The sequence below is a fragment of the Tursiops truncatus genome, chromosome 1 (assembly GCF_011762595.2).
Source record: "Tursiops truncatus isolate mTurTru1 chromosome 1, mTurTru1.mat.Y, whole genome shotgun sequence".
In the NCBI taxonomy this organism is placed as follows: domain Eukaryota; kingdom Metazoa; phylum Chordata; class Mammalia; order Artiodactyla; family Delphinidae; genus Tursiops; species Tursiops truncatus.
In genome coordinates, this window is record NC_047034.1 from 157,284,209 (window position 1) to 157,308,394 (window position 24,186).

The following is a 24,186-nucleotide window of genomic DNA, read 5'->3' on the forward strand; positions in this document are numbered from 1 at the left end:
GGTGCGATCTGGTAGATGCTCTGCCACGGGGAAGCCCAGCAAGAGGCTTCACAGTTACCAAAGACCCTAGAGAGCCAACTGCAGCGTCCTTCAGCACATGCCCTGCACTGAGCTACCCCTTTCATCGCTGCTGCTGTCCTGCCCAGGCATGGAGCAGAGCCAGTGGGTGCTGGAGATACAGAAATATGACCAAGCCCTAAAGCACCCACAGGGCAGTGGAGGAGATAGAAATGTTAACAAATAAGTCAAGTAAAATGTGATGACCGGGCTTCCCTGGTGGCGCAGCGGTTGAGAGTCCGCCTGCCGATGCAGGGGACGCGGGTTCGTGCCCCAGTCCGGGAAGATCCCACATGCCGCAGAGCGGCTAGGCCTGTGAGCCATGGCCGCTGAGCCTGCACGTCCGGAGCCTGTGCTCTGCAACGGGAGAGACCGCAACAGTGAGAGGCCCGCGTATCGCAAAAAAAAAAAAAAAATTTGATGACCGCTATAAATAGAGGTATAGGAACAATGGGGAAAGAATGACTAATTCTGGAGGAGCAGGAACAGATTTTGAGAGGAAGGTGTGAATTCATTAGCTGTTGAATTAAACAGGGTTTCCATGTGTCTGTGCCAAAACTTTCTTCAGAGCCTCAGAGGCCCTAAATTCCAGGACCAAGAGGGCTGAGTTGTTGGCCCCCCCACCTCCTTGAATTGAGAGACTTGATCTAAATTGCTAAGTACCAGGGTCTTTATCTTGAAAACAGGGATGCTCATTGTGCCTGCCTTGTGGGGATCGGTTGCTGTGGCTAATGGCTGAAATGATCCGTGTAAAGCTTGGGAGATGCTAGCAATTATTATTCAATCTTGTCCCCTCTTCGTTTGTATCCTCTGATACTGAAAGGCTTCATCCCTCCTCACTTGGCTGCCCCCATCGTCCCCTGACGCCCTCCTTGGTCATTTCTGTTGCTATGATACTATATGAACAGGTGGGAGGGAGAATGGCTGCTTCATAACACTGTAAAAGTAAAGGGTGCCTGGTGGGTTTATTTCTATTTCTGCGGAAGAAAAACAGACAAATCGAAGGAGAGAAATAAAGGAACGTAACAGAACTACAGGTGGGCAGGTGTTAAAAACAAACAAACAAACAAAAACTTAGATAAGCATTCCTATACACAGGCAGACAAATGGACAGATAAACAGGCACTCTGGCAGGTAGAGAGGCAAGCAACTTGTCATCTTTGTAAGGTCCTCCAGCGCTGAGAGTTGTTTGTTTTCCGGATGTAGCTGATGGGCGTTAATCTGTGATTATTGTGATTCTCTTTCCAGCTGAGTGTGGGAATTCAGTCACGGGCACTCAGGGCACTCTGCTGTCCCCCAACTTTCCTGTGAACTACAGTAACAACCACGAATGCATCTACTCCATCCAGACCCAGCCGGGGAAGGGGATTCAGCTCAAAGCCAGGGCATTTGAACTCTCTGAAGGAGATGTCCTCAAGGTAACACTGATAGATTTCATAGAGTATGTATGTTACGGGATGCAAGAGTATGGTCACCACACTCATTTATCTCTGTGTGAATGACCCAACCTTTCTTCTTCCCTCCTGAGTCCCAAGATGTCCTCACGCATCTGGGAGAAGTGAGAATCTAAGACAGAAGTGTAGGCGAGTGTATTCTAAAGAATGTGGCTTTAGAGTTTGCTCAGGAGCTGACTGCGCTCAAGTATGTATGTGATTGAGTAGGGGTTGTCTGGATAGTAAATCACCATAATAAACTCAGTTGGAATGGCCAGTGGATCAGGTTCTCCATTGTGAACTCTCACCATCAACCTAGATGAGGAAGAGTTCATAGAATATGTGCATTTGTGTAGATATGTGTGGCTACAGATATGTTTATATGTATGTTTCCACATGTGTGTGCATCTGTGTCTGTGTCTGTATTTGGTTGGGGTGATCTGTGTCTGTACATACTCGTGTTCTGTGTGTGTGCATTTGTGTATGTTTTGAGTTTATGTTTCAGTGACCGGTGGGCTGTTTCAGTAGCTTCAGTGTACCATGGTGATGGCCTGCATGTAGCAGTGGGGTTGAAGAAAGTGGATTCAAGATCTACATAAGAGAAAGAAGTGAAAGGACTTGGACTAAAGAAAGGGTTATAGAGAGGGACTTGTTAAGACATTGAACACACTATGACTGTGTTTCTTTGTGTGTGTGATTTGTACCTCCAATAACACATCGTGAGTGTGTAATCAAAGAGTTGACTCTGGAGAACTTATCAAAGAGCTGCCTTATTTAAAAGGATTATAAGGAAAATCTCATACTGAGTAGGTCCATTTTCATCCTAGGCCAAGAAACTTTTTTATCTTATTCTAATATAGTTTTATTCCCTGTAGCCAGAGAAGTCTAGACATTAGAAACAACCAAAAGTCACCACTCTAGACAATCCAAAGAGAAACCATTAAATAATCCCCATCCATTAGGACTCTCTGTAGATATGATGAGTACACTGTGCTTTTTATGCAAAGATGATACTCTTGACCCACCCTCTGGGGCATGTGTGTGTGTGTGTGTGTGTGTGTGTGTGTGTTTGGAAGGCATTTCTCACTCTTACCCAATTACTCTTGAACCCAAGAGGAAGTACCATGGGATGACCAGTTGGGACCGGATATGCCTGAAACAGAACAGAATATGGCAAAGTGGCCCAGGAGGGAGTGGGTTCCTATCTGGCTCCTTAAGCTCTACTTTTCAACCTCTAAGCTCCCCATACAGAGAAATGCAGTGTGCATCTCCCTATAAGTGAACAATAGACAGGACTTCGTACTTTCCAAGGGCCATGTCTTCAGGCGTCTCCCTTGACCTCAGTTCTCTCCATCCATTTGTTCATCATCAACAACAGAGCCTCAGAGGACACACCCAGGGCCAACAAGGCCAGAGGGACTTCCGTGCTCTAGTGCTGCAGGTGGAATTGAGGAAAGCTGGACAATGCAGAGACGTTCTTGGAGGAAGGATGCTGTTAACCCTGCAGAAAAAGGCGTTTTGGAGACACAGTTTTCGGGTTTTGAGGGGAGTGTGTGCAGTTCTGTGCATGTGGCCTGATGGGACCAGCAGAAGGCCTCCTGCCTTGGTTGCTGGAGGCCACATGGAGCGTGGCTGGTGCCCAAGCCTCCTCTCTAGGGTGGTCTGGACTCAGAGTAGCACCTAAGACATAGTCAGCAGGTGTGCATACCCCACTGCACTATCAAGGTTCTGCCTCAGGGTTGAGACAGAAGAGAGACTTTTGGAGGCGCTCAGGGTAAGAAGGGAGGGACCTGGGGCACCATCCCCAGGTCAGAGGTCAGGGATCAGGACCTCAGGTGACCCTGCAGGGCTGTAGGGAGAGGGAGGTGATTTCCTGTGTTTCTTTGAGGGATCTTCCCAGACTTCAGACTTGGTCTCTGCAGCCGCCTGCCCGGCTGGCCCTGCTACCAGCCTTCTAACACTGGGCTCCACCTTCTTGCCGAAAAGCCTCTTCCTCCCTTTCTAGGCCTCTGTAGTGTCCTCCTCAGAAGGTTGGGCTGTGGTGCTGACCTGGCCGAAAGGCCATCCACACGATCCTGTAACCACCAGAGCTTCCATAGTCGGGGGTCTGGGGAAGGGAGGGCAAGGCATCCAGGGAGATCACGTAGTTTCCTGTTCTAACTCTTCCCCTCAGGACCCTTGCCCTCCCGAGGGAGAACCTGGGACACGAATTATTTTGGAGTGAAAAGAAATGCACGGTTATAGTTTCCACCCTGCAGCCACTGTCAGCTGCAGTGGCAATGCTCTTTACACCTGTCACTCCGGTCTACCTGGACACAAAGAAGGTGGCACCCAGAGTCACCTCCAGGAGCACCCTGCCCTTGCCCTGGTGTAACTGGCCCATCTGCCAGAACACTGATGTATTTCCAATCCTGAGGATATACCTGTCCCTCCCAAGAACCCCAGTGCATACCTGGACTCCTTCCTGCCCAGCGAGACCCGCCACTTCCTCCACACTTGCGTCTGACCAACCCTCCAAACCTTCCATGCACTCTTGGATTTCTGACCCATGAAATGACTGTTTTCTTGCATTTGTGACTCTCAATCTTTTCCTTACATTTAATAACTGAAAATTTCTTAGACCTCACCCCTACACATACTCCAGCTTGTCTCCTAGAACTACCTGATTTCTTCTGTTTTGGCCTCCACCAAAATTTCGACCTCTGTCATCTGCAAGACAGAAGGTCCTCTAAATGCAATAGTGTGGAAAGACAACAGCTCCCAGCTCAAGACGGCACACGAAGCCCACGTATATAACTACATCCTCTATGGTTCCCACGGAAATGACTAAAGGGACATGAAAACGGGAAGTTAGGCAAGGGTGCCTTTCACATACAACTTAAAGGAATATTTGCCAAATGGAATATCCCCCAGAAGGGGTCCATTTTGAGAAAGAGCCTAATCAAAGTGTAATTCACATAAGTGAATTGAAATCCTGCCAGTGGATTAAGTGCTAGAAACCTCAAGGAAAGAATGCATCTAAGACCACCTAACTCAGAGCAGCAGAGCCTGGAGCCAAGGACACACCATGGGGCTGTTGGCAGGGGCCGGATCTCAATCCAACTAGCTCTTCTGGAAGCGTACAGGGTCTGAGAAACCACACAGGGCCACAGTTCCCTCTCAGCATGACTTTCTGGATTCTGTTTGGCTGTTGTTGGCAAGCTGGATAAAGCAGAGTAATGCCATGGCTGGCACCTAACAAGAGTGGGCAAGCTCATTTGAGAAGAGGCTGCCACAATCATACACACACACACATGCACATGTACACACACATACACATATATGCACTCTCCCTCACACACACATGCTTTAGTACCAGGAGCAGGAGAAGCTCCTACTATGGCCTCTTCTGGCTTAACTCTTCTGCTCCCCCTTAGGGGAGCTACTGGGTCTTTCCATTATCCATTTTTATTTTCCATCTGTCATGGTGTGCCAACCGGAAAATGAACTGGATATGTGTGAATATTCAGTAGATCAGAAGAAGGGGACCCGTCTGAGGAGTCAGAGTTAATTGCCCCTCTGCAAGCAACAAAGAAAAAAAAACACTTTAAAAACGTCTAATTTGTATTCTTAACAGGATTTGAGAGAATATTATATTTATGACACAAAAATAGGCAATAATGAAAACAGAGCAATCTGAGATGAGGGAAGACTGAAGAGATGAAAAACATAATCACCCAATTAAAAAATGGAATGGACGCAATGAACAGAAGATGGTAAACCACAGAAAAATGAAATCACTTTATTATAAGATAAATGTGAGAACTTCTCTCACATCTCATAATGAAATGAAAAAGAGAATTCTCTTATATTAATAAAATGCACAATGAATTCACAGTAAAACTTTATGTGCCAAATAACATAGCATGAATAAATTAAATAAAAATTGCTAGAAATGTAAAAAATTTTAATAAGGTCACAGTCATTGTGGAAGATTTAATATACCTCTGTTAGTCTCTGACGTATCACCTAGGTTAAAAATAAATAAGGATTTAGGTAGCTTGAATAATATAACAGAATAAATCCAAAGAGAGTGGAAGAAATACTTTTAAAGATAAAAGCAAAAGTGACTGAAAAAAGATAACTTTAAAAAATAGCAATTATCAACAAAACCAACTGGTTCTTTGAAAAATAGTAAAACAGACAAAATTTACGGGACTGATCAAGGAATAAAGAAGCCACAAATATGTAATTTTAAGAATGAAAAAGGAACATAGTCATAGATAAGGTAGAGATTATGAAAACAATAAGAAAATGTTTAGGAAAAAGCATAAGACAAAAAATCTGAAAGCTTAAATGAAATGGAAATTTTTATAGATAATAAGTACTAATATCAAGAAGAAATACAAATCTGAATAAACCAATAACCATTTAAAACATTGGAATTCTCCCGTATTCTCTCTCAAAGTCCCCAGACCTAGCCTATTGTACAGGTAAACTCACAAACTTCAAGAAACAATTAATCCCTGCAATAATCAAACTCTGTCAGAAAAGAGAAAAATTAGTATCCATCTCCCCGCTCACTTTATTTAAATAGGACAAGTAGAAATATTGATATCAAACTGAATAAGGGCAGCATAAAGTATTAGGCCAGTTTCACTTATGACCATAGATCTAAAAATCCTAAATACAGGGCTTCCCTGGTGGTGCAGTGGTTGAGAGTCCGCCTGCCAATGCAGGGCACACGGGTTCGTGCCCCGGTCCGGGAAGATCCCACATGCTGCGGAGCGGCTGGGCCCATGAGCCATGGCCGCTGAGCCTGCGTGTCCAGAGCCTGTGCTCCACAATGGGAGAGGCCACAGCAGTGAGAGGCCCCCGTACCACAACAACAACAACAACAGAAAATCCTAAATACAGTATCATGTTGAATCTAGCTGTGCATTAAAACAAAAATGACCAATAGGATGGATTCCAGGAACGTAAGGATGTGTCAACATTACAAAAGCTCCTAATTGTCTTTATTGGGCAACCCATATGAAATTGTCATTTTTGTAGGTCAAGAGCAGTCCAATATCAGCAATTTCATCCTATAAACAGATTAGGAGAGAAAAATACATGATCCTGCCAAAGTGTCCCGAAACATCGTGTGATGAAATTCAGTACTGATTCATGATTTTTAAAAATATCTCATAAAGCTATGGACAGAACTTTCTTAATCTAATAAAAATTTTCTGCCAACACGTATAGCAAACATTATACTTAATGACAAAACTTCCTAAGGATTCCCAGTAAAGTCAGGAACAACACCAGTTCTGCTACCACCAATAGTATTCAGATCCAAGCCACTGCAATTATACAAAGAAAAGAACAAAGAAACTATAACAATTAGAAGAGAATATCCAAATTGTCTCTTATTTGGAAAATATAAAACAACCAGTTGATAACCTATCAGACCAATAAGACAATTTAGCAAAGCTGCTGGTGTTTCTACAACCAATTCAAACATGTATTCAGAGGTGGGGAGAAGGTCTCATAATAGAAACAAAAACTATAAGACACCTAGGAATAAGCCTAATGAAAATGTGTATAATCTTTACTGAGGAAATTATAAAACTTTATACTGAAGGACATAAAACTAAAATAAATGCAGGGAGGTTTCATATTCAGGGCTGAGCAAAGGCTATGAATAGGCAATTCACAGAATAGGAAAGTAGAATTGATAAACATACAAAAAGATATTCCACTTTAGTGATAATCAGGGACATACAAATTCAAATGGGATACCATTTCACACCCATCATATTGGAAAATTTTAGAGTGCCTGAAAATATCAAGTGTTGGTGAAGATATAAAGCAATGAAAGCTGTCATACGTTGCTAGTGAGAGATTAAATTGGTATTAGTCTTTGGAGAGCAGACTGACAACATCTAACAAAGTTGAAGATGTGCCTTCCATGTTCAACCTGCTTCTCTTCGCTGTTTTAGTTCTAGATATATGCCCTAGAGAAACTTGAGCACCTGTGTGTAAGCAGACATGCATGTAGCATTGTTCATAGGAATGTTACATTGAAACTGTGTGTTAAAAGCTATCCATTTAGCATATTCATTTTGAAGGCAGCCATCTTGCTGAACTGTCTTATTAGATGTAGTGGTATGTGCATATCAAAAATCAAGTTGTATGGGACTTCCCTGGTGGCGCAGTGGTTAAGAATCCGCCTGCCAATGCAGGGGACACGGGTTCGATCCCTGGTCCGGGAGGGATGCCGCGGAGCAACTAAGCCTGTGCGCCTCAACTACTGAGCCTGCGCTCTAGAGCCCATGAGCCACAACTACTGAGCCTGTGCGCCACAACTACTGAAGCCTGCATGCCTGGAGACTGTGCTCCGCAACAGGAGAGGCCACCGCAGTGAGAAGCCCGCACACCGCAACGAAGAGTAGGCCCTGCGTGCCACAACTACAGAAAGCCTGTGCGCAGCAATGAAGACCCAACTCAACCATAAATAAATAAATAAATAAATAAATTTGATTTGTACACCTTAAATATATGGAATTTTTATTCATCTGTTACACTTCAATAAAGCTGAAAAAAGGGGAAACCTATAATAGATAAAAAGAAAGAAAGAAGGTTAGATGTAATGGGTGTGTATAGATTCTCTTGGATTTGTCAGGGATAAATCCATCACCTGTATATAATGATGAACTGGACCATCAAAGCAATTTCCTTACGGACAAGCAATATTCTGTTAGGAAATAAATGTATACAAGGGCCCAATTCCCAGTATCAATAAAAAATATAAAAATGCCCAGGAATAAGTACAGAATTTTACTGAGAGATATAAAAGACAACTTGATTAAAATGGAGCCAGATGTCATGTATATGGATAGGAAGATTTACTATCATATAGATATGTTTTCTTTCTTATCAATCCAGGCATTTAATATTAATCAGTCAGAATTATACAAGTTGTTTTGGGTCTTTTGGAGGGATTGGGGGTAGTTGTTTCTCTTAAATTGAGAAAATTCTTCTTGAGTTTATCTAAGAGAATAAACATGGGAAGACAATTTTTTAAATTAAAAGAAGACAAATGTGAGGGGACTCATCCTACCAAATATTTAAATATATTACAAAGCTACAATAATTAAAACAGTTTAGATCATGCACAGGAATAGGCAAATAGATAACTGCAGTAGAATAGAAAGTTGAACAAAAAAATTTATATAACTATATATGTGATAAAGTTGGATTTAAAGTTGGTGATGGGTGGAATATTTACAAACAGGGTTTTGTTAAAAATGGCTAATCAACCAGGAAGAAAATATATCTTATACCATATGCCAAAATTCCAGGTGGATTTGCGAACAAAATTACTGAAAGAAAATATCGGTTTATTTATTTATCGTACATTTGTTGAGTGCGTCTTATGTGCCAGGGCACATATTCCCCATATTCTGGACAGTGATATGTGAATGATTATATTGTGGGTTGGGTTAATTTTATGATGGTAATTTCTACAGCTGTTTAAGTGCTGTTGTGGAAAAAATATTTAATGATTTGAAAAATATACACATTATATTAAGTGAAAGAGCAGGTTACCATATAGTATCTATAGTTTGATCTTGCTTTTATAAAACAATGAATTTAAAAACTATATAAGGAAAGATATACATAGAACGAAGCCTAGAAAGATAGTCACCAAAATGTCATGAGTGCTGAAAGTTGCCTTCAGTTTCTTCGTGCTTTTCTGTGTTATAAATTGCCTGCAATGAATATTTTATCGTAATGACATATTAAGAACAAAAATAGTCTTAATGAATTAAGATGAATTATGCTTTGAAATTAAGGAAAAAATCCTATTTCCATTATACTTTTATTGATTAACAACAATTTCTTAATACCATAATATATCCAGTGAGTGTTCAAATTTCCAATTATCTCATAAATGTAATATTTTTTAAATTTACAGTTTATTTGAATCAGGATCCAAATAACTTGTACATATTGGATTAGTTGCCTCAAGTATTTTTTTAGTCTTTAGGTTTTACCTCCATCTCTTCTTTTTTACTCCCTTGTAATTTATTTGTAACTTGTTTATTTGTAATGTATTCATTTCATATGTCCCTCTGTCCTCCATATTTCCTATAAGTTGGAAATTGGATCCAGTGGCTTGATCTGATTCAGGTTTGATGTTTTTTTGGCAAAATGACACCATAGGTATTGGTGTGTTTTCCATTAACAAGCACATGATGTCTGGTTGTCTCTCTTATTGTGATGTTAGCAAGTGTTGATGATTAATGCCTTGATCAGTTAATTAGAAAATATATGTTTTTTTTGTTTTTTGCGGTACGCGGGCCTCTCACTGTTGTGGCCTCTCCCGTTGCGGAGCACAGGCTCCAGACGCACAGGCTCAGCGGCCATGGCTCACGGGCCCAGCCGCTCCACGGCATGTGGGATCCTCCCGGACCGGGGCACGAACCCGCGTCCCCTGCATCGGCAGGCGGACTCCCAACCACTGCGCCACCAGGGAAGCCCCCCAAAATATATGTTTTAATGGATAAAACTCTTTTTATAACAATCTGGATGCAGCAGTGGGCTGAACTCTTTGAACTGGTGTCATGTCTATGTCTGCTGGCACTCTGGAATTCTCCCAGTCTATCAGCGATATAAAACAATTGCACATAGGATCTGGAAACAGATTTTTGAAGCTCCCAGGGGCCTAAACAAATCTCTGATATACAGCACTGTTAGCTTGAAGGGTGGCTTCTTTTAGAAAGCTTTGCTTCATGAATAGTAGAAAGAATGGAAATATTGTTCCAATTTGCTGGCAGCTGGTACCACATCCTGTGCCACGCACAAATATTCATTGCCCACCCATAGATCCCATCGTTGATGTTTACCAAAGCAACAGGGCGTCCTTCACTCAATCACAAATTCTGTTGTTATTTGCACAGTTATCTGGAAAGGAGCAGCAACCTCGGAACCTGGGGAGCCAGTTCATTATTCTGACGATTCTTGGCTTTGCTGGTGCTCAGCAGTTCAGGGGACAGACGGGAGTCAGGCAAGCCAGATGCCTGCACGATTCCACCCCTGGCTTGCTCCAGCCCTCGTTGGAGCCCTCATTTTAGGAGGGAAGGGGCAGAGACCGAGCTTGGGGAAGGGGAAGATACCATGACACCTGACACGCTGGACATTTTAACTCCATCCTGCTGGATCCTAGGGGTCATGTCCAGCAGAGTGTGAGACTGAGGCCACTGCCACAGTGGGGTGGGATTAGGGAGGAGGACGATTGTCTCATCTCCTGGAAGGGCAGGATGGAGTGTTTAGCAATGCAGAAAAGTCAAATGCTTGCAGCCTGCCTGTCTGCAGAAACAGATGGTTTGGGCACTCAGGCAGCCCCAACCTGGTCTCCCCAAGCTGCTGAAGAGTAAGCTGGTACCATCTGGGGGTGGGGGAACTAAGACCGGATCTCCTCTGGAAAGGTTAGAACAGCAACCAGTTCCTAGGGGTATGATTCACACCGAGATGGGCTGGGCACAGAACTGGTACCAAGTAGGCTAGCGGGGCTGGTAACTCACCCGGTGGCAACTCCACTCTGCTGTCTTCCTTGCACCTGATGACTGACTGTCCCTCTAACAGTTGTTATCAGTGCTAAACTCTGGGAATGTGGGCTGTTGGGTGGGAAACCCTTGTTCAAGATAAGGCCATGCTGATGTGGGGTTGGGGTCTCTCCCGTGTCCAGGTCTACGATGGCAACAACAACTCCGCCCGTTTGCTGGGGGTGTTCAGCCGCTCTGAGATGCTGGGGGTGACATTGAACAGCACGTCCAGCAGTCTGTGGCTTGATTTCATTTCTGATGCTGAGAACACCAGCAAGGGCTTTGAGCTGCAGTTTTCCAGTAAGTCTTTTTCTCATCTGAGTGGACAGTGAAATCGGGCTTTCCCCGGTTCCACACACAGAGAGGCTGGGCTCTGGGACATCACTCCTCAGTTAGTGGGTTTGATTTTCTCTAACTGATGTGTGTTTAGCTGACTGTTTCCCCTAAGGCATTGTGCCCGTGATTTGGATAAGCTGCCACTTGGCGTACAGCTCCATGGTTACACCTGTGAGTAACTTAGCTGAGAGTCACAGCACACCTTTGACTCACTAATCACCATTTACTCACTAAAAACAATAAGCGCTGAGCCTTTGAATTAAAGCAACCAAAGATAGCCTTTCCTCATGGTGACATTTATAAACTAATGTTCAGCTACAGTCAGATGTAAAAAATGCAAGCACTAATGTATAATTATGCTCTTTTTTACTACTCCCTGAAGAGTCGAGGCTTGATTCTTTCCCTTTTTTCCTGATTTTAACTTTCTCCTTTACTCCTGAGATTTCAAAAACAGAAAGCACCGAGGTGTGTACACAGCCGCAGAGTACTTGGGATGACATCTCCATACTTCGGCTTCACAGCTATTTTATTCATCTATTTGAGCTTCTACTTGCCCAGTGGCTACAAAGAAATGTGCTTTTGTAGCCTATTTTAAAAGCCAGTGAATATCCATCAGCTGATAAATGGAAGTAAAATGGGACGTGTCCCTCCATACAATGGGCTATTATTTGGCCATAGAAAAGGATCCAGTTCTGATCCATGCTGCAATGTGGGTGACCCTTGGCCACATGATGAGAAGTGAAAGAAGCCTGTCACAGTACATGTAGACACGTGTATTGCATGAACCGTTTATATGAACTGTCCAGAAGAGGCAGTTCCATAGAGACAGAAGGACATGTGTTAGTTGCCTGGGGATGAGGGAGTTGAGGGGAAATCACCTTCTCTTTGAGGTGATGAAAATGTCCTAAAGTCGATTGCAATGTTAGTTGCACAACTCTGTGGATAAACGAAAAGACACTGAATGATATACTTTAGTTGGGGGAGCGTTTAGTATGTAAGTTATGTCTCAATAAAGCTGTTAAAATAAGAAAACCGATGAGTGCACTCAAGATTCCTCTTGCCTGGGTGTGTAGGGTCTGTGCTGTTACAGCAGGCCCATCAGTGGAGGAGGATTAAACGGAGTCATATTCAAATGCCGTTTCTGTCATCTGAGATTGTGTGACTTTGGAACAATTTGTGTGACCTTCCCGAGTCAATATTCTCAGCTGTGCAATGCAGTTACCCCTCCCGGTAAGACCTGTGAATAACAAGTGAGAGCTGACACAGGTGGCCACCGTGCCCTAGGAGCCCTGTGTAAGCTCACAGAGGTCTCCTTCTCCAGGCTCGTTCAATAGAGTGTATTTAAGCAGGACAAAATTGAGCTTTGAAACATACATTTAGAGTGACTTTTCCATAGTACACTCTCCCATCAGACTGTCTCAGTTAACAAGATGGGAAGAGCAGCTCCCGCTACCAAAATGCTATGGGGTCAAACCAACAAAAAAAATAGGAAATCCGGACTCTATACCTGAAAACTATTAAAAGCTGTCCTGGGAGAAATAAGTGAAGTCATTTACATATAGCAACAGGGAGAACGAACACTCCGTAACAGACCCTTACCTGAGCACAGCCATGTGACACCCCGAGGGGCGTCTCCATCAGGACCCAGGGGCCTGTGCTGGGGGGCTTTCTTAAGGATGCGTGCTCTTGGTGGGGGGTGGGGAGGGCGGGGTGTGGTGTGTACCATGACACCTCTTGATCACCCTTATCTCTTCTCTCATCCCCAGGTTTCGAACTCATCAAATGTGAAGACCCAGGAACCCCCCAGTTTGGCTACAAGGTTCGCGATGGAGGCCATTTCGCAGGGAGCTCTGTGTCCTTCGGCTGTGACCCTGGGTACAGCCTGCGGGGCAGTGAGGCGCTGCTGTGTCTGAGCGGGGAGCGCAGGACCTGGGACCGGCCGCTCCCCACTTGTGTCGGTAGGAGGCCTCTTGCTCTTCAGGTGACCCCCCTCGGGTGTCCCCTAACCCCGAGTACCCAGCTCTGGTCTCATTAAGGGTCTCCCGTTGGCCCTCACACTCCAGGGCCTTGAGGCCGTCTGAACCGTCCTGTTCACCGGAGTCCTGGCTGGCCCTGCCCACCCTTCCGCATGTCCTCACTCTCACACCTTATTACACCCGCACGACAGCAAGGCCAGGCGGTGGCTTGCCGCTGTCATACATTTAGCAAGCGGGACCAGAGCCAGGTCATGCCCTCAGAATCGTAATCCTCTCCTGGCGGAGAGGTGGGAGGGTCAGTTTGAAGGAAGAGGTGGACTTTTTGCCTGGTTCCAGGGGTTCCTTCAACGCCAAGTCTCAGATGAGTCTCCAGCTCACTCTGGCCTCAGTTTCCCCATAGGCAAAATGGGGCTCATGCTTCCTTTTCCGGAATGTTGAAAGAGTCAGGTCATGAACTAACATCTGTCTTGTTCTTGAGAAAGAGTCAGATCATGAGCTAGCATCTATCTCACACTTAAGAAAGAATAAGATAATGAACTAGCACCTTCTTAAGCCTGTGGTGCTTCCAGCATGTCAGCACAGGCTCTCTGGAAGCTTCATCCTGTGTCACAGGACAAGAGAAGCCTGGTTCAAGGCAGAGGTGGGAAATAGGCAACACCCGTCCGTCTGTCTGTGTGGCCTTTCCACCTCTCACCCCCCGCCTCACTGTGCGTGTGACCCTCCCTGCTGACCAGGATTCCACCACGCTGCTTTGTCCTGTATCCCCAGCCCCAAACACCACACCTTTCCCTCTCTCCATCTCCTGCCCCATGGCTCACAACCTCAGCATGGCTGTGCAGCTCTGGTTAATCTTACAAGGACAAACCATCCACCGGGAGAACGTTTAAGTGCCTACTAAGCGCCACCTGCCAGAGTCCTCGCAGGTGCATGTTTGGGTATGTACAGAGGCGGAGAAATAAAAAGGAAAGAATAAAGCATTCTTCCTGCCCTTGGGGAGTCCATACCCCGGCAAGGAGAAGAGACACATAAACAGGTCATTGTAATACAAGATAAGCACTGTAAAAAGAGTAAGTACCAAAGCGTTGAGGGAATTCGAGAAAGTTGTGCCTAGGAGGTGATATTTCAATTGAGACTTGAAAGGATGGGTAGACATCACCCACAGGCGGGGAGGTAAGAGCGATGTTCTTTTACCCCAGGCAACTGCATGTTAACAGGACCTTCGACATTGCTACCCAACAGAGGGTCTAACGGTGAGGATTTCAAACCTGGCTGTGGATAGATCAGGATAGTGGCCTCTAGAATCTTCCTCCGTCTGCTCAAGTAGACCTCGTCCACAGGCATGCCCCATCCCTTCCTCCCTGCTTCCCTGTTTTTGTCCCCTTGTTTCATTCATGTGCCAGGCCCTCTGCCAGGCACTGGGGATACAGGGAAAAGCAGATCCCAGGCCAGTGAGGGAGACACAGGCATAAACAGACAACAGTATGATGCCATAGGAAAGCCAAAGCAAACGAAATGTGAAGGAGGTGATGGTTCACACTGCAAGACACTTATTTACTTTGCAAAAAGCTCCACCGTAAGGTCCTTCTGAGTATCTAACCTGCCAGTTGGACCAAACTTAGAGAATCCACTCAAGCAGTGTTAGTGAGGGTACTTACACTTTGAACCTCTGAGGGCTTCCCCACCGAGACTCCCTCAGGCCCCACGAAGGGAAGGGAGGCTGTGTGTTTGGGATTACGTGTGTATAGTTTTACACATGTCATGTTGTGATGGACTTGATCGTGGTCAACATCCAGCTGTTTTCTTTGTGGATGAGTGGATGCTACAGCCCAAACGAAGCAGCCAGGGCTGTAGGATGGGCATAAGGGAGAAGACCAGAAAGACGAGAGTCTTAGGGTCTTGTTGGTAAATCTGCTGCATGCCAGCCACCTGGCTCCCCCTGCCCCCCTGTCCGTCCCCAGATAAAGTGACCCCTGAGGAAGGAGCAGTCGTGTCCCCGAGGAAATGCTGCTGGTGCCCCTGCCTCCAAACACTTGCCTCTGGGAAGCAGAAGGGACTGTCGCATCGGGAATACGGAAGGAGGCTACAGCGCAGGGGCAGGGATAATGTCCTGGCCCGTTTCTAGCTGCCTCTGCTATTTGTGGAGCCAGAAAGCCTTCCTCCCCACAACTTACAGCTCATCCTCCTATCCACACCCTGCTCCCTGCTGCCGGCCTGTGCAGCCCGACATCTCTCATTCAGGTTGGCATCTCCCACCCCAACGTCAACACGGGGGTAGTTACGCGGGAAGAAAGGGCCCGGTCTCGTGCGCGGGCTCACTGTAGAGGGCCCCTCTCCCGCCCTGCCTTAGTGGGCCCGGGGCAAGCCAGGGGGCCCAAGAGACGCTTGATGGGTCCTTTGTAGCAACAGATGAAGGTCAGTCTCCCAGTGTGACTTTGATCCCCTCATCTCCTACTTCTAAGATCTTGCTTAATCAGATCTTTCCTAAAAAGCTTTGCAACAAATCTCTTCATCTTCTCTCACGCTCCCTTGATTCAGACCCTTCATAGTAACTCGCCTGGGAAGCAGTAAGCTTCTCTCGTTCATTTGATCATCCACCCACCTGTTCATTCGATAAACCCTTGTTAAAGCATCTGTGACGTGCCAAACACCATGCTAGGCACTTGATGTACAAATATAAGTAAGACAAGGTTCCTGCTGCTGAGGAGTGAAGGAGGTAGATTTTGATAACCGGTTACACGTCTGTGATAAAAACCAGTTCATGTTATAATGGAGACGCAAAGGAGGATAGTGCCAACTCGATGTGAGGAGGGGAGGGTGTCACAAAAGATTGCATGGGGAAGATGTTGGCCGACTTGTCAGTCCAAGGAGAGGCCTGAAGAGGCCCAGTGTGCCTGGGCTTGTGGAGTTTATCACACTTGGCTGGACCAAGGGGTGCCAGGACGGGGCCAGAAAAGGCCAAAGGGAGCCTCTCCGGGGGGACTTGATGGGCTCTCCTAAGGAGCTTGGACTTCACTCTGGGAAGGAGGAAAGCAAGCAGTGATATGGCCAGTTTTGTATTTTAGAAAGGCCCTTCTGGTGGCACTGCTGCGGGGGACGCAACTCTGCCACCCTAGAGATGGTAAGGGCCTGAGCCACGACTCTAACAGTGGGGGCAGAGGGGGGGCAGGTGTGAAAAGCACCTGAGCCCTGGGGCTCAGAGGCAGATTAGACGTGGGGAGGAAGAAGGCCAGCCTGTGACCTGGAGGGCTGCTCTCACGGGGAGATGGACCTCTTCACTGGTGCCCTGCCTCTAGGTCCACCCCTCTGCGCCCCTTCACACTGCCACAGGAGCATTCTCTCTAATGTGTAAAGGGCACTAGTGTGTAAAGTGATCAATTTACTCTCGTGCATAAACACTGCAGTTCTGTGCGGTGCCCTCCGATGAAAGATGCTCGCCCAGCTTTCCAGCCCTGCCTCCCTCCAGGCCCCATCTCATACCCCGTCCCCCAAGCTGCCATGCTGTTTCCCACCCCCAAGGAGGTTCGCAGTACTCTTCCCTGTCGGCCTCCCCAGCCTACGCCTCCCACCCACCCGCCCGCCTCTCCCTGCCCTGCGCTGGAGGAAACCGATCACCTCGTCCTCTGTGCTGCCACTTGCCGTGGATGTGCGTCTGTCAGGGCGCAGGGCACACACTGTGGCCGCCTCTTCCTCCAGGTCTCCGGGGGAAGGACGCCACGCCTTGTGCTCCGGCCACGTGACACAGGCCCAGTTCCTGTCAGTGACCAGGTTCACATGTCTGTGCCTTCTCAGGAGACCTCAAAGATCTGGTCACAGAGTGGGCCATCAGCCCTACCCCCAGGGGCCGTTTTTGTAATAGCTTTAATGAGATAGACTTCACGTACCATACAGTTGGCCCCTTTAAAGTGTACCACTCACTGCTTTCCAGTGTAGTCACAGGGTGGTGCAACCATCACCACAATCTAATTTTTGAACATCTTGTCTCCCCAGAAGGAACCCTATACCCATTCGCAATCCCTCCCACTGCCGCTCCTCGTCAGGCCTTGGCAACTACAAATGTACTTTCTGTCTCTGTAGATTTGTCTGTTCTAGATATTTTATATAAATAGAAACACACAATATGAGGCTTTTTGCGCCTGGCTTCTCTAACACAGCATAACGTTTTCAGCATTACGTTCATCCACGTTGTATCGTGCGTCAGTACCTCATTCTTTTTTACGATCAGGTAATATTCCATGGTACGGGTATACCACATTTGTGAATCTGTTCAACAGCTGATGGACATTTGGGTCATTTCCCTTTTGGGGATATTATGAATAATGCTGCCGTGGTCATTCGTGTACAAGTTTTCATCTGAACATACGTTTTCGTTTCTCTTGAGTATGTATCCAAGAGCAAAATTGCTGGGGTCATAGGGCAACATTTTGAGGACCTGTATAGGAAACTGTCTTCCAGAGTAGCTGCACCATTTTGCACTCCCACCAGCGATGTCTGAGGGTTCCAGTTTCTCCACATCCCCACCTACACGTTAGTCTGTCTTTTTGATTATGACCGTCCTAGAGGTTATGAAGTGGGATCTCACTGTGGTTTTGATTTACATTTCCCTAATGACTAATGATGTTACACATCTTTTCTTGTGCTTCTTGGCCATTTGTATACTTTCTTTGCAGAAATGTCTGTTCAAAGGCTTTGCCAATTTTTTAACTGAACTCTGTCTTTTCATTGTTGAGCTGTAAGGGCTTTTGTAGATCCTGGATACAAGTCTCGTCCAAGGGCCTTTCTCTATGCCGCACTCAGCCACCTGGCATGAACGAGAGGGACCCTGGCACACAGGCCAGAGGAGCCAGTGGGTGGCCGCTGTGAGCACAGGTCACCCCCTGAAGCTCACTCTTCTGGGATTTCTTTCAGCCGAGTGTGGCGGGACGGTGAAAGGAGAGGAGTCGGGGCAGGTGCTGTCACCCGGGTATCCAGCTCCCTACGAGCACAACCTCAACTGCATCTGGACCATCGAGGCCAGTGCCGGCTGCACCATCGGGTAAGTGCCAGGGCCAGCAGAGGAACCGTTGCCAGCTGTTCAGGGGAGTCATCACCAGTCCACCAGCCAGTGGCTGGCCCTGCCCACCTCACCTGGAGGCCCTGGTGAGCAACAGTGGTTGCTATGACCCCGGGCTCAGGCCGGGGCCCATGGAAAACCTGAAAAGGCCAGCCTCGGCATCACAGGGCTGCAATCCAAGTTCAGACAATTCACTGGCCTAGGCGGTACGGTGTCCGCACAGCAGCTGAGGGCATAGGCGTGAATCCCAGCCCAGCCGTTTGCCATTTGTAGGACTTTGGGTAAGTTTCTTCTCCTCTCCATCTGTGGCGTATGAGTTATAATGTTGGCTTCTCGGGATAAAGCATCTAACCGAGACACTGCAGGTAATGTACTCAGCACAGTGCTTGAAACATAGGAAATATTTATTCATGGTTCGGTGGTTGTTTCTCTGATGGTAGTAAAGGTCAGTTTAGAACTGTATGACCCCAGATTGCTTCCCTTTCTCAGTCTGAGTTTCTACGTCTGTAAAATGAGAACAAAAATGCTTGTGATTTAGAGTTGTGGAAGCAATAGTCAGAAAAGCCCAGCATACTGTCAGGTACTGTGTACATATTCCCTCAAAATGTAACTTCTTTTCCACGTACGTGCTTGACTAACAGGAAGTACTTTTTGGAGTTCCAAAGAGTCAGAGAAGAAAAGAGCTTTACCATTTATTGAGCACAGGGCCTGGCACACGTAACGTCTTATTAACTCTTCACAGTAGCCCTGGTAATACGAATAGTAAGCCCTAAAAATAAATAGACATTCTTATTACTCCCATTTTATAGATGAGAGAACTGAGATTCCAGGAGAATTCATAGTGTGTCTAAGCTCACACAGTGAAGCAGAAAGCCTGGGGCGTGGATCCAGGTCTTTCTGAATCTTCGCACCAGATGATGCTGCTGGCAAACTGGGTTCAGAGGAGCTGTGAGGAAAAGAGGAGGTTGGCGTGGCAGGATGGATGAGGTATGGCTAGAGAATTGAACCAGGCAGTTGGAGCGGGAATGGTCTGGCTGGCGTGGGGAATGCATGCGGAAAGGAATGGGAGACAGACTGGGTTAGGAAGCAGCCTGCTGACGGAGGATGCTAAATGCCAGTAAGCAAGAGGGCGCCGTGGAAGGTTCCTAAGCAGGGTTATTTACAGTGGAGGGAGCTCATGGGAAGAAAACCAGTCAAAAGTCTGTCGCAGTAATCCAGGGATGAACTGTTGAGACTTTGGAAGAGTGGGGAGTCAAGACAAGAGGCAGAAGTGTGGCTAGGAGAGGTTCCCTGCCCTGGCGAGGTCTCCGTGAAGGGGAACTGGCTGAACGGGTGTGTTGCTGCCAGAGATACAGCTGTTTGCACATTCGCTGATGTACACATGGTCTTAGACCCAGTCCAGTTAAAGAAATGTATGAAGTGTTTGCCACGTGCAAGTTTTTGAGCTCGGCCCTGTGCAAAATGAGGTCAGCAGAGCTCTTGGGGGTTTTGTGTTAAATACAAAACTTCATCCCACACTGCTTCTGGAATCACTTTCTGGAAGCATGCCTGGTCAACTCACACTCTAACTAGAACCCTTGCGTGGCACCCATGCTCACAGGAGCTGAACATCTTATCCTGGTTTTCAAGGCTGTCAGGACTTCAACCCACCTCCCAACCTTATTTCCCACCACTTCTCTTCAATGACAAAGCTGAATTGCTAGTGGCCCCTGTACATGTACTCACGGCCGTGCTCAGTGCCTTGGTTTCCACTCTGCCCTCCCCGGAATGCCCCCCTCCCTCCAAAGACTTAAGTCTACAACTCTCGCTCCCTCAAAGTCAAGTGCACATGTCAGCTCACCCAGGAAGTCTCCCCCAGTCCACTCGCAGGAGACTCCTAGGAGTCCTTTCTCCGCTTCTGCGTTCCCATTGCCCATGGCCTGTATTTCCCTTGTGACACTGACCACTCCTCTCCTCCATTTATGCTCCTGCTTTAGCTCCCCAGCCAGAGCCACGCTCTCTGCCCGATTCATCTTCACAAGTCTCCTGGCTCTCAGCACAGTGGCAGAGGCTTAACAAGTGTCAAGTGTTGAATGAATGAATGAATGAAGCAAGCAGGACCCAGATATAAAGGTAGATTTATGACTAGCAGATCCACGAAGGTCCCTCAGTAAATAGTAAATGAACAATGAATTCGTCACAGGTGTCTCCATATACAAATCAGGAGGTTTTCCCATGTTCCCACCTTGCACGTTACTCATTCATTCATTCGTTCCTCCATGTAATAGCTGTCTGCTGAATACATGGCAGTGCCTGTGGGAGACACTGGCGTTGCCCAGATGAATAAGACCACGGCCGCTGTTGGCAAAGAGGAGATGTGCGTGTACACAGAGCGAGGTGGTGGAAGGAGGGGGCAGGGGACTGAACAGTTGGACAGGAGACCAGAGAGGCTATCCTGGAAATGAAAACACTAGAGTAAGTCGTGCAGGATGGAGAGGAGTTGCCAGGTAGCCAAGGAAGAAGGTTGGCAGGACAGAAGGGCCTACTAGGCAGAAGAGGTGATGCAGGGTGTGCGGGCTCAAGGAGCTGGTCGCCGTGGCTGGAGCATCACCTGAGATCTGGTGGAGGGATGGGCCATGGTGAGGGATGAAACTGGTGGAGCGGGCTGCGTGCAGCCAGAGCACAGAGAACCGTGGCGGCCGTGATGCTGAGTTTGGCCCTGTCGTGGCAGCCTTGTGGAGAAGCGGACAGATGGGGTCTGGGACCCCAGTGAGGAGGAGGCCGTCTCCAGAGTGTCGTCGGGATGAGGAGACCTGAACCCTGCCAGTGGCGATGGGATGGAGAAGAAGGATGGAGAAGAAGGATGGAGAAGAAGGGATGAGTTCAGGAGACATTTAAGGAGTCACACCAGCCGGTCTCACTCGCCTCAAGAAATGTGGAAACAGATTTCTTCTGTTTCCCTATTTTTTTGTTGTGCAACATACAATATGTACAATAGAAAAGTCGAGCAGTATGCCGAGCACCTGCTTCCCTCCCACCTAGACTCAACTACTGTGAATATTTGCCCTCTTTCTTTTTTTTCTCTCTGTCCCTTTTTTTTTTTTTTCTTTTTTGGCTGAATCCCACAAAGGTAACTGTAGACATCCTGATACTTCTTGCCTAAGTACTTGGGCGTGCATCTCCTCCATGACATAGTAACCTTAGCACACCCATGACATGCGCCATCAGTCCCTGGGAATTCAGGTTTAGGAGAAGGGTGGGAGGAGAGCCGAGAGATCTCAGCGCGGCTGACAGGGAGAGCACAAGAATTCAGTGATGGCATTTCTGGGCAGACGTGAGGACTGTTATCACTTACAGGAATGATGGGTGTGGGGTGGGCTGGAGGGGAGAGCAGAGCATCCCTTCCTAGCCCTCAGGAAGAGAGGATCGAGACAAATAGAGGAAATATTCTCTCCAGAGAGAGAAAGAACTATAGGGGGGGCCTGCTGGCTGTGTGTGTGAGGACCCTGAGGTGGGGAGTGGCGGGGAGAGGATGCAAGTGACCTCAGCCCTCCATTGGGAAGGTTTCTTGGAGTCACACAACCTCCAAGGAGCTGATGCACATGAGCAGAGGCTGCACGGAGAGTGGCCAAAAGATGGGGATGGAGTGATGGGACACTTTCGCCTTCCTCCTGCGATCCCTCCACCCCAGGCTGCCGTGCCAGCTAGCGTCTGCAGTGTCCTCGTGCACATCTGTACTCTAGCGTGTTCTCTCCCTCTCTCCTCTCTCTCCCTCACCGCCCCCCATATCCCGCCACCCCTCCCTGGAATCACCGGCCACAAAGTTAAGGGAATTTGTAATCAGATAGAATTCAGACAAACACAAAAAAGCCCCTTTTGTGTTTCTGCCCTTATTCAGAGTAAGACTTAGTTATTATTTTTTAAGTGAGAATTTCTGTACGGAATTTTTCTTTATAAAAAGGAGATACTCATTTTTAAAAATTTAGAGTACAAACCATAAAGAAGTTTATAAAGTAGAAATCAAAAGTCCCCATCGTCTTACTCTGTTCTCCTCTGCACACCCTACATAAGATAGCCACTGATATCCATTTGTTCAGCTTCCTCTTTTAGGTATTTTGTATGCCAGCGTCTACAGAAAGCAAATGCAATAAGCATGCTTGCTAAAACGAGATCACCTCTTTGAGTGGCTCGGTAACTTGCTTTGTGTTTTACCCTTTACTCATATATCATCATCTTATCCTCTCAGTCTATATAGATCAGCCTCATCCTGGTTAATGGTTACAGGGAATTCTGTTGTCTGTACAACCATAATTTATTTAACTACTTCCCTATGGATAAAGTGAATATTTTCAGTTTTTCGCCCGAGTAAACATCCTTACACATGAATCTTTAAACAGTTGTCCAGTGAGTTCCTTAGGATATGTTCTTAGAAGGCAAATTTTGATACATGACCTCAAATTTCCCTCTAGCTATTGCAGCAATTTACACATCTACCAAAAGCCTGCTTCCCTACCCAGCATCACTTTATGTTGTCAATCCTGGCAGTGTTAACCCGTTTGATGGGCAAGATGGTATTTAATTGCCTTTGCTGCTTCAAGCTCTTTGTATATTTTTCTATGGGGGAGTTTATTTTTTCTCATATAGACTGTTCAGCTGGGTTTATTTCTAGTCTGTAATTTGAGGTTAGATTTCTTTTCAACCTGAGTATTTAAGAATGTCTTAAAAGTTACTAAGTTATATATTTTGTATGATTTTTAAATCAGTTCCACTTTTACTGCATTGTGCCCTTGTTACTTTTTGAATTTTTTCTTACTTATGTTCTATGTATATTTGAAGAAAGGGGAAAGAGTTCAGGGATTTATACATTTCTTTTACATCCAATGTATTATGCTTTCTTTCAAACAAAATATATTATGCTTTTTATTGCTTTTTTTTATTTTTAACTCTTCCAATTTTTAGTTGATTTGATTTAATTTGCTCTGTTTCTCCTCTGGTGGTTTGAAAGATCCGTATCCCATTTGCATTCTGCCAATGGTCTTGTGTTTTCACTAATTCTGTTTTCAACAGTATTTATTCTGTGATTCCTCCCTCTTTATTTCGGAAATCTTGTTTTGGTTTTCGTTTTTATTTCAAGAAAACTGCACTTTTTGTTTTCAGATTTCTCTTGACAGCTTACTTTTGTTTTTATCAATGCATTACCATCTTGCATCTCTCTGAGGACAGTATTTATGTTTTGTTTTACAACAGCTCCTGTTCCCCACCCCACCCCACCCCACCCCGCATCGACTGCGTCCTGCAGTTGGGCCATTTGGGCTGATCATTTGAAGAGCTGACTATCTTTGTGTCCCAGTTGTCCTCCCAGTTGTCATTCATTCAGTATCAAGTTGCAGCTGAGAGCCAGACTCGGCCACCACACTACCTACCACTCTTATTCTCTCTGTAGCTTGGGAAGCTCTTCAAGCAGGCACCCTGTGCCTCAGTTCTCTTCCCTGTAACACGGTGATTAAAATGGTACCTACCGCTTGAGGCTGCCGTGAGGATGAAGTGAGCTAACATATCCGAACACTTAGAACAGTGCCTGGGACGTAATTCCCAAATGTGGAGAACCCCCTCCACGAGCTGTAGGTGGTTGTTCATTTGACCCAGATGGGCATCCCGGAGCACAGCAGGTGATAGGTCACCCCTTAGATCACAGATGGTGGTGCCGTGCTGTTGGTGGGGGCAGGTGTCAAGCAGGTCTTTCCCTTGGGTGTGCCAGCCGGGAGGGGATGTGCGACAGCCCA

The 24,186-nt window shown here is 46.4% G+C and overlaps 1 protein-coding gene across 1 annotated transcript in view; it reads left to right on the top strand.

Moving 5' to 3' along the window:
• Positions 1 to 24,186, top strand: part of CSMD2 (CUB and Sushi multiple domains 2) — a 667,758-nt gene that overhangs the window by 456,239 nt on the left and 187,333 nt on the right. Inside the window, exons 22-25 of the mRNA XM_033838419.2 lie at positions 1,306 to 1,475; positions 11,206 to 11,362; positions 13,165 to 13,356; positions 18,280 to 18,406. Coding sequence (XP_033694310.1) covers positions 1,306 to 1,475; positions 11,206 to 11,362; positions 13,165 to 13,356; positions 18,280 to 18,406 — 646 coding nt within the window. The remainder of the gene's footprint in view (positions 1 to 1,305; positions 1,476 to 11,205; positions 11,363 to 13,164; positions 13,357 to 18,279; positions 18,407 to 24,186) is intronic.